Source organism: Berghia stephanieae, chromosome 1 (genome assembly GCF_034508935.2).
Source record: "Berghia stephanieae isolate SIO BIC M18660-M18661 chromosome 1, UCSD_Bste_1.3, whole genome shotgun sequence".
Classification (NCBI taxonomy): Eukaryota; Metazoa; Mollusca; class Gastropoda; order Nudibranchia; family Aeolidiidae; genus Berghia; species Berghia stephanieae.
This window is the reverse complement of record NC_088360.1, coordinates 75,740,030-75,750,029: the sequence shown is the minus strand read 5'-3', so window position 1 is coordinate 75,750,029 and position 10,000 is coordinate 75,740,030. Positions and strand designations below refer to the sequence as shown.

General features: G+C 36.9%; 1 protein-coding gene across 1 annotated transcript in view; it reads right to left on the bottom strand.

Annotated features, from left to right (window-relative positions):
- Window positions 1-10,000, bottom strand: part of LOC144957264 (uncharacterized) — a 16,450-nt gene that overhangs the window by 4,049 nt on the left and 2,401 nt on the right. The window contains exons 3-6 of the mRNA XM_078888352.1: window positions 7,983-8,108; window positions 6,135-6,257; window positions 1,815-1,948; window positions 156-406 (exon numbers count right to left, since the gene is read on the bottom strand). Of these exons, the coding sequence (XP_078744478.1) occupies window positions 156-406; window positions 1,815-1,948; window positions 6,135-6,257; window positions 7,983-8,108 (634 nt within the window). The remainder of the gene's footprint in view (window positions 1-155; window positions 407-1,814; window positions 1,949-6,134; window positions 6,258-7,982; window positions 8,109-10,000) is intronic.

Here is a 10,000-nt window from a genome sequence, read left to right as displayed (position 1 = left end):
ACTTGAACGTTTATAGTCTGGTTAATACAGTTAAGTTAGAATTACTCATAAACGTGGATGGAAAAAAAAAATAACAAATACTCCAGTGACGTCAACTTCATTCTATCTATTGATCCTCACATCAAGCAAGAAAAATTCTGTCATTATTTACAAACCTTTGGACAGATTGGGGGCGACTCCAGGGTCTCTTTGGTTTCTTGGGCTGGTAATCCTTGGCGAAACAGCGGCAGCACACATGCAGTAGAACGGTTCCCACTATCCAACCAAAGAGGATTCCCAAAAGGGATAAAAGGATGTCCCAGGCGTTGATTCCATCATCATAGGGGGCAGGTGAGGGTATTGGAATTTTCACTGGGAGATCGTTAACTAAGCAAACGCAGTACGATTCTTCGTCCTCTTTGCAGTTCTAAAAAATTGAATTAATATAGCATTAGATTTTCTATGACAACATTGTAAAAGAATGGATGTTTACATGAAATGCTTGTTGTTTTTAGTTTATGTAAATCTGGCGAATATAACGTGAAATAAATACAGAAAACAGCAAAATTAAATAGAATTATAAATGAGCATTTCCATGGAATCAATATGCTCAATGCGTTTAACAGTGCTTCCTTCAACCATATGAAACTTAATTTCCATTCTATACAACCCAAATCGCCTGATGGACGTCCTGATTCTACTTGCACGCCAACAATATCCGGCACTGAACATAATTCAGGGGCATTCACACCCGAGTCGAGTGCGGTGCCGCACAAAGAAAGAAACAAAACCAAGTCAGCTTTTTGATCATTGTTTACACTCAACGACACTTGAGTTTATTAGATGCAATACGACACACCATACCGCTGAGCTGCCGACGTAAAATAGTTTATGCCAAAGTGTACATATTAGCAGGTCTGATAACCGAAAGCAATTATGGGATTATTTTAGCGTTGGTGTGGTGGACAATATTTTGCCTTGGTTTGAGAGTTTATCCATTACAACCCTGCGCCCATAACATTTTTATGTGGGGCTATGTGGTCTAGTGGTATAACACTGGCTTTCGGATCGGAAGGTCCTGGGTTCGAGCCTCGCTCGGCGCATAGTTAAGTCCTTGGAGAAGGCTCTTTACTCACATTCTCTCAACGTACTCAGGTGTACAATGAGTACCTGGTCGTTAACAGCGTTGTCTTTGTCCGAAAAAAATTGTAATACCGCTTAACATGCGTCATGTTCCTCCTACATGTTAAATGTTGCTGTTGGCCAGGGACCCCTTGGAAAACGACTTGAGCACGGTTAGTGGAGATTGCACTATGTAAAAGCTCATTAAAAAAAAAAACCATTCAGGTTTTCAGACCGGCATAGAAGTACACGTCGGTTCATGCCACTATGCAGCTGATGTTGTTTTGTTGTTTTTTTCAATGTGACAAACAAAACGGCAATGTGTCTTACAAATTTAAAAGATAACTCCCATCATATTAAAAAAAATATTGTGGATATTAACCAGCTAAGGTTCCAGAATTGAGAGTTTTTGCCAAGATGAAGGTCATTTAAATCGATCGATATTTGCAGAACTAGTTTTCTGGCCAAATTTTTAAATACTTGTCTTTCCAGAGTACGACAGTTGTCTGGTTGAAAACATCTTGTAGATGTAGGGTCATGTTTTCATTCTATATGTGGTTGCAAGAATGTGTATGAACTGATGTGTCATATTAATTAGGTGTGTTTTGTAGGGTTGATGACTTCTACACTTTCTCGGGCGAGGAATAAGCCAAAATTGAACCAAAACAAAAACAGAAGTAATTCTTATGAAAAAAAAATGTCATTATCTTTACCTGAGATGGGCTTTCACAATTGAGGCCAAAATAGTCGTCTGAGCTACATTCGCATTGATACATCGTGTCCTTGTTGTGACACTGGGCTTTTGAATCAAGGCTAGTACATGGCTGCTCCAGGCACAACCCACCATCTGAAGATTTAAAGAAAACATTTCGATTGGGCAAACATGGTCCACACATAATTTTCCTAAAACGAAAAAGTTTAATTTCCGATCCACGTCTGAAGAATGGGAGCGATCTATATTCAGGTTTTCGTCCAACCGAGTCATCGATCACATGATGTGTTGTTGTACAACGATTGGACATTTCTCAATAAATGTAAACACGCTGCTTTGTTTATGAAAGTTGTAAACATACTCATGTGTCAAGCTGAACAAAATGACAAATCGTGAAGGTAGATATTTTTAAAACTGTGAACACTTTTCACTATATGGGTCATTTTGAGCACTACTTTGACCAATGACCTGGAGCACGTGGAAAGTTAATATAGATCATCCCCATTGTCCTAGATTACTGAGTCATTGACATCTTTGTAATGAAAAACAAATGCGATTCTTTATATTGCGGAATATCAATTAACTCTCTCCGTACCAACTACGTACAACTCGTCCCATTCGTTACGATTTAATGAACATTTTCTTAACCAGGTCCATTTTGTACATCACAAAATAAGAAGAAATATCTTTAATACAGCTGTAAAGCTGGTCTTTCTGAACACATTATGTACAGTCTGTGTACTTGTTGCTTTGGAGTTTCAGTTTTTTAAAAATCAATTTTTGTGTAGGACATTTCGGAAATAATATTGAAAATAGTCGGTAATGAGAGAATTAAATGGGACCGACCACTTCAAAACGGTATTATTACTGCGTGGACAAACAGACGAGACCTGACGTGTACATATTTACAAGTCTGATAACCTAAATTGTTATGGTCTTATTGTTGTAATGCAAAAATTATCAAACCAATACAAAATTGTGTCCATTACAACAATGTTAAAACAAGCCCATACTTCAACAGGCATGACGTCACTTCCCTCGTTATGACTCACAGTAGCTTAGTAACTGGTTCTAAACTATCGGAACAATGGCGGACACCCTTATGAAATATTTCTCCGACGAGCATAAAAGTGTATCCAGAGGAGAAAAACATTATAAATCTGATCATGTTTTGACTTTTACACATTCTGATCACATGACATGTGAAATATTTCTAACCAGCATGAAGAATAAAAAGTATAGAATTTCTTTGTTTAGAACCAAGCTGCACGTTGCTGGGCGGACGTGACATCAGAATATTAATTCAAAATTGGATTCAGAATAAATAAGTTACTGTACGTCATTACGAGGGAAGTGACGTCACGACTGTTGAAGTCCATTTTGTTCGGTTTTCAAACCTGCAAATATGTCCTGGTCGACGAGAGCCCGGTATATAGAATAATTAAAGAGAATTCTTTTACAAATCTAGAAACGCGTGTTTTAATCGAGACATAACACTTATAACTGGATGGGGTTCCTGACCTCCCATAGTGGGCAGGGGGGTACATACTATGTCTTCTATCCCCTTATATTTGTTTTCCAACATGCTTTCTGTCTTTGTCTTGGAGTGAGATTACTTTGTTTTGTCCTGGCCGTGGCTGGGAGGAAACAGTCAAATGCATAGTTATTGTTTTGGGAGATGATATTTTTGTCATTGTAAACCATCTCTCTGTTATGTATTATTATATTGTTTATTTTGAATGTATAATGTAAGCATTTGAGTGTATTCCTCTTTGTTGGATTTTGTGCTTGTGTCCGGATGAGACTTATAGGTGATCTCAAACCAAGTACATTGATGGTATGCTCTTGGAATCTACATCTGATCCCTATTTGTTCCCAGTTCCCCTATGTCTTACTTTCTCTTGGGTGCTTTAATTGTAATTATAGAACTTTTTACTATCCCATTTTCTTCCTTTTTATTGGCGCTGATATGACCTAAATGTGTTGCAAGCGCTGTAAAACCCTTAAAAACAAATAACACTTATAAAGCGCTATTACAATTTATTTTTCTCCAAAAACAACGCGTTTTACTTTTTTATGTATGTATTCGTTTTATGCCCAGGTATGGCGGGGGAAAGTAAGTAAAAAGTCTGTTCTAAGAACTCAATTTCGACGTCGACTACAGCGAGACTCCAACTTCGGACTCACCAGATACAAGCCAAGTGCCATGGCTCTATACAAAAAAGGGGAATGTCATAAAAGCAGAGCATTTTCTTGAAAGTTTAAACCGCCAAAAAAAGAAAAGAGCTATTTTGTTATGAATAATTAATATACATTGTTAAAAACAGGTTAGGGTTAGGTTAGGCATGTTAGGACAGGAAAGTGGAAAGGCTTTTTTTAATGTCATCAAAAATATAAAGGGTTACTGATAACTTAATCATCGAATCGATTTTAAATTAAGGAATGAATCTTAATTCCTAATGAATCACAGCTCTAATATCAAATAAGTAAGGTTTACAGCTGGACTGCCCATCTCATCTCACATCCAACGCTTTATGTTTGCTTTGTATTGTTTGTTTTGTTTTTTGTGTTTTTGTTTTTTTTTTTGTTTTTTTTTGTTAAAGGGGGGGGTGTTTTTTGTTGTTTTGGTTTTGTTTTTTGTTTGTTTTTGTTTTTTTGGGTTTTGTTCGTCTTGTGTGGGTTGTTTTTTATTTGTTTGTTTGTTTTTTTTTTTTTGTTCTCTTTTTTAAAATGTTTGTTTCTATGTATTTTGTGGGGTTTTTTTTTTTGGTGGAGGGGTTGTTTTGTTTTTGTTCGCTCCATCCCTTTATATTTTTTTTTCTTTCTTCTTCATTGTTTTAAATAGATATCTACCCAAACAATACGTTGCTTGTTTTTAAGATTTAACTGCTCCCAGTAACCTTTTAGATTAATCAATAGATTTATTACTCCCAATAAAGTATTGGCTGTCAGAAGACTAAAAAGACAGAAATTCACAATGCATTTCAAGTTGATTTGTTTCTCTTTTCAAGTTTTGACTTCTTATCTGACCTCTTCTCGGTTAGTGTCAACTTCATACATTGCAACTAATCTTTCCACCTAAGCATTTGTTTGCCAATCGGCAACGTGACACAAACAAGTGTTCAATAGATACGACATGCTGTTTGGACGATTGACAGGTCTGTAAAATGTGATAACAAAGTTTTTATCATGACTTATGTAACATGTCTAATATTGCAACTTTTATGGCTCAGTTTGGCAAGTATTGAGGAGTGTGTCAATATGTTTTGTCAATTTACTGCGTTATGTTAAATTGATTAAAAATGTCAAGTATAATATAGGTGTTTGAAATAAGGTTCAAAACATGCCATTTAATCAAATAAAATTGTCACACATACATTTAGACTATTTAAAAATATAATTATGAAATAAGTCAGTCATAAGGATATCTGTCCATGTCAGAGGAAAGAAAATCAATTTTTTTTATGATTCAAAATTTACTTCATTATGATAAACATTTATTCGAATATCTCTGTAACATTTGAAACTATTATAAAATTAGTTATTAATTATATATATATATATATATATATATATATATATATATATATATATATATATATATATATATATATATATCAGCCAGGCGGAGACCGTGCCAATAATTGGATCCCGAGTTTAGCAAGATGACATCGTTATTTTTATTCTGTTTTCACCTGGCACTTCTCCATACCCTATTTTCTCATTATTATTGACATAAGTGCCCGCCCCACACTTTTTTTTTTTTTTGACGAATTTAGGCCGACAGTAATGGGAGTCAACGTACCGACGAAGTTGATCTCCATTATCCTCTCACCAGTACCATCTTCGCACCTTACTCGCACCAAATAATTACAAAGACCTGCGTTGTCGCTAGGTTGCCGTCACCAATCGCATCTCTCACCTTCACGCTGCAAGGCACAAATAGGCTAATTTTTTTACTACGGGAGTTTTCAGTTTTCTCTTTCTGGGTGGAGACGTAATCTTCTCAGATGAAGGAGGTTTCCGTGGTTCCATATCGCCAAGAGGAGACACGAGGGTGGCCAAGAAGAAGGTCCAGGGTTTTACTATCACCTAGTATTAGTGGGAAACGTTGGGGTCGACCGATGTACTCCAATTGGTAATGGTGCGGAAGATACAACACTACAACATGACGAAGATAACAAAGCGGTAAATGTTAGTAGATCGGGTTTTGTACAATGTTACAATGGTGGTAATGATATTGACATCTAGACACTGTTTGAAAATAAGTGCTTCTTCCTTTTGTTACAAGAGGTCGCCTGTAAGGGTCAAATTCACTTACATGTTTCGCAGTGGACTCCAGTATACCCAGGAAAGCAGTCACAGGATGCTTTAAATGTTGTGTTCGATATGTGATCGATGCAAGTGCCGTTCAGGCACGGGTTGCTGGCACAGGGGGATAGCCCTGGAAAAATTAAATCACCATCATCATTATTGTTAGTTGTAGTAGTAGTAGTAGTAGTAGTAGTAGTAGTAGTAGTAGTAGTAGTAGTAGTAGTAGTAGTAGTAGTAGTAGTAGTAGTAGTAGTAGTAGTAGTAGTAGTAGTAGTAGTAGTAGTAGTAGTAGTAGTAGTAGTAGTAACAAGATATGAAGTGAATAGAAAAGTGCCAGAAGACAATAGAGAATAAAAAATTTTCGCGGCGGTGGTGGGGTTTGAACCTGCGACCTTATTGGTACGACAACTCCGCCTGGCAGGTGAGAGCGTGGCTCTACCGTGTGAGCTATCCACGAACACAAAAATATTCGTTTCAAACTCAAAGTCATTACTAGATCCCTCTCTCACCCACTTCTTGAGACCGCCGATTCGTTCGTACACCACCATCGCGAATAATTATGACCAGCAGTTAAGCTTAATAGCCAATATTCTCAACACAAACATATAACATAGAAACGATTGAGACATTGAGTATGCTCCGGTGTATGGGGTGAATTTTTAATTCAGAAAAGTGAGTGGAGCAGGCACTTATGTTGGTAACAACAAGATATGAAGTGAATAGAAAAGTGCCAGAAGACAATAGAGAATAAAAATTTTTTTTCGCGGCGGTGGTGGGGTTTGAACCTGCGACCTTACTGGTACGACAACTCCGCCTGGCAGGTGAGAGCGTGGCTCTACCGTGTGAGCTATCCACGAACACAAAAATATTCGTTTCAAACTCAAAGTCATTACTAGATCCCTCTCTCACCCACTTCTTGAGACCGCCGATTCGTTCGTACACCACCAGTATAGTAGTAGTATAGTTGTAGTAGTAGTAGTAGTAGTAGTAGTGTTAGTGAGTAGTAAGTAGTAGTAGTAGAGATATAGTATAGTAGATAGTATATAGTAGTAGTAAAGTAGTAGTAGTAGTATAAGTAGAGTAGTATAGTATAGTAAGTAGTAGTAGTAGTAGTAGTAGTAGTAGTAGTAGTAGTATAAGTAGTAGTATAGTAGTATAGTAGTAGTAGTAGTAGTAGTAGTAGTATTAGTAGTAGTAGAGTAGTAGTAGTAGTAGTAGTAGTAGTAGTAGTAGTATAGTAGTAGTAGTAGTAGTAGTAGAGTATTAAATAGTAGTAGTAGTAGTAGTAGTAGTAGTAGTAGTAGTAGTAGTAGTAGTAGTAATAGAAGTAGTAGTAGTAGTAGTAGAAGTAGTAGTAGTAGTAGTAGTAGTAGTAGTAGTAGTAGTAGTAGTAGTAGTAGTAGTAGTAGTAGTATATAGTAGTAAGTAGTAGTAGTAGTAGTAATAGTAATAGTAGTAGTAGTTATTAGTAAGTAGTAGTAGTAGTAGTAGCAGTAGTAGTAGTAGTAGTAGTTAGTAAGTAGTAGTAGTAGTAGTAGTAGCAGTAGTATAGTAGTAGTAGTAGTAGTATAGTAGTAGTAGTAGCAGTGTAAGTAGTATGTAGTAGTAGTAGTATGTAGTAGTAGTAGTAGTAGTAGTGGTAGTAGTAGTAGTAGTAGTAGTAGTAGTAGTAGTAGTAGTAGTAGTAGTAGTAGTAGTAGTAGTAGTAGTAGTAGCAGTAGTAGTAGCCGTAATAGTAGTATTAAACATGAGAGTTCAATATCTTCAAGAAAATTGTTTAATGGTAACTTCTCTACATGACTGACAGGATAGATCTTATTTAATTTAATAAAGGGTACAATGCGTGATTTATTACTTGTCGAACAGTTGTGCCCGGAGAATCCGGGTAGACAGTCACAACGATAAAGATAGGTAGGGACAGCAACGTCAGGCATGCATGATCCCCCATTCAAACACGGAGTACCGGCACACACATCGATGTCTGGAAGAACAAATAAAACAAGCAATATATACAATATAATGTATATCTGTTGATAAGCCCTGGTCATGTCTTGGTCTTCCTCGGATAGCGAGAAATCGTCGTGTTCTCATTATCAAATCTGATAACCTATGTTGTTATGGGCTCATTGCTGTTATGGAAATACTCTCAAACCAACGCAAAATATTGTCCATTACAACAATATAAAATCAGGCAATAATTGCATTCGGTTATCAGACCTACCAATACATACATATAGGGAGAAACCAATGGGATTATGAGAAGCCACTCTATAATAGTGACCATCATAGGAATGTAAATCGGATTTCTTATTATGACAACTGAGTAATTCAATGCGATAGAATGAGAAGAAAATTTATCATTATTACTTTTAATTCAAAGCATAGACGGGTCTCATATTTTTTAATTGTAAGCCTTATACTGACCTCTTCAACTGTGGAAATGAATTTTATTTAAATCATAATTATTGTTCTCTATCATCGCTCTGGTTCTCACTATGGGCAGATCGTTTTTACCAAGAGAGCAGTAACTCGGGTCTCATACACATAAAGACACATCACTGCTGACTATGAGGTCAAGTTGTATCACACTCGCCTTCGGATCGGAAGGTCCTGGGTTTGAGTCCCGTTCTGAGCGGCGTATTGTTGAATCCTTGGAAAAGGCTCTTTCACACCTTCTCTCATCGTGCTCAGGTGTTAAATGAGTACTTAACCATAAGCAGCGTTGACTGCCGAAAAAAATAATATCGCTTAACAGCGTCATCTTGTAAAGCGTTTAGTGGATATTGCGCTAGACTATAGAGATCTATAAATATCCATAATGTATTAACGCGTTAAAATCATTGTTAAATTTAATATGATGAAAATCTGAACTCAGAAAATTACATTTTCAGTTATACTTATTTACTTACTTACTTAGGCCGCCCCTTGGGGCAACCAACATGAGCCACAAGTCTTCGCCATTCAGTCCTGTCCTCCATAAGCGTACGCAGCTCCCGGGTGTTGTCCATTCCTGTGTCATCTAGCAGACAGTCAATGTAGGTTTTATTCTGCCTGCCTCTGCTTCTGGTTCGCTCAGGTGGTTCCCATAGCACAAGACTGCTTGCAATCTCCTCCTTGTGTCTCCAGCAGTGCCCGCAAGTCTCAGTCTTCTCTTTTGAATCTTCGAGGTCACTGGGGGGAGGTCATTGTAGAGCGTCTTCATTTGTTATGTGCTCTTTCCAGCTTACATTGAGGGCCATCAACAGCATACGGGTGTAGCAGCCGTCCAGTTGCTTCTCAAGGGCTTTAGTAAGAGTCCATGTCGCTGCTCCATATAAAAGCACTGACTCTACCGTTGCCAGGAACAGTCTCTTCTTTATTTCCCTCTGTAGGTTTGAACTCCAGATTTTCCTGAGTTTGTGACAGGCACTCCAAGCCAAATGCTTTTCTCAGTTATGATCAATAAAAAAAAAAATTCAAGGAAAAAAAACAAACAAAAAACAAACAAACAAGTATATCCCCAAAAATCGGCTGCATCGACTTCGGATCGAATTTTATACTGAAATGTATTAGGTCAGTATTGTTAACGAGTAATCGTTATACGTATAATCATGACAATGAGTTTGGACACTGACATCATAATAATGATTTCATTTCATAGTATTGGCTATAAGTATATCAAATGTTCTACTCTTATAGTCCACACCGACATAATGCAGCTTTGAGACGACGGGTCACATATCATTATATGAAAAACAGTGCCACCATTTTATATGATATAAAGTTCGTCTGCAATAATATGATCACATGAAACAATATCATCATCATCATCATCATCATCATCATCATCATCATCATCATCATCATCATCATCATCAATCATATATTATATAT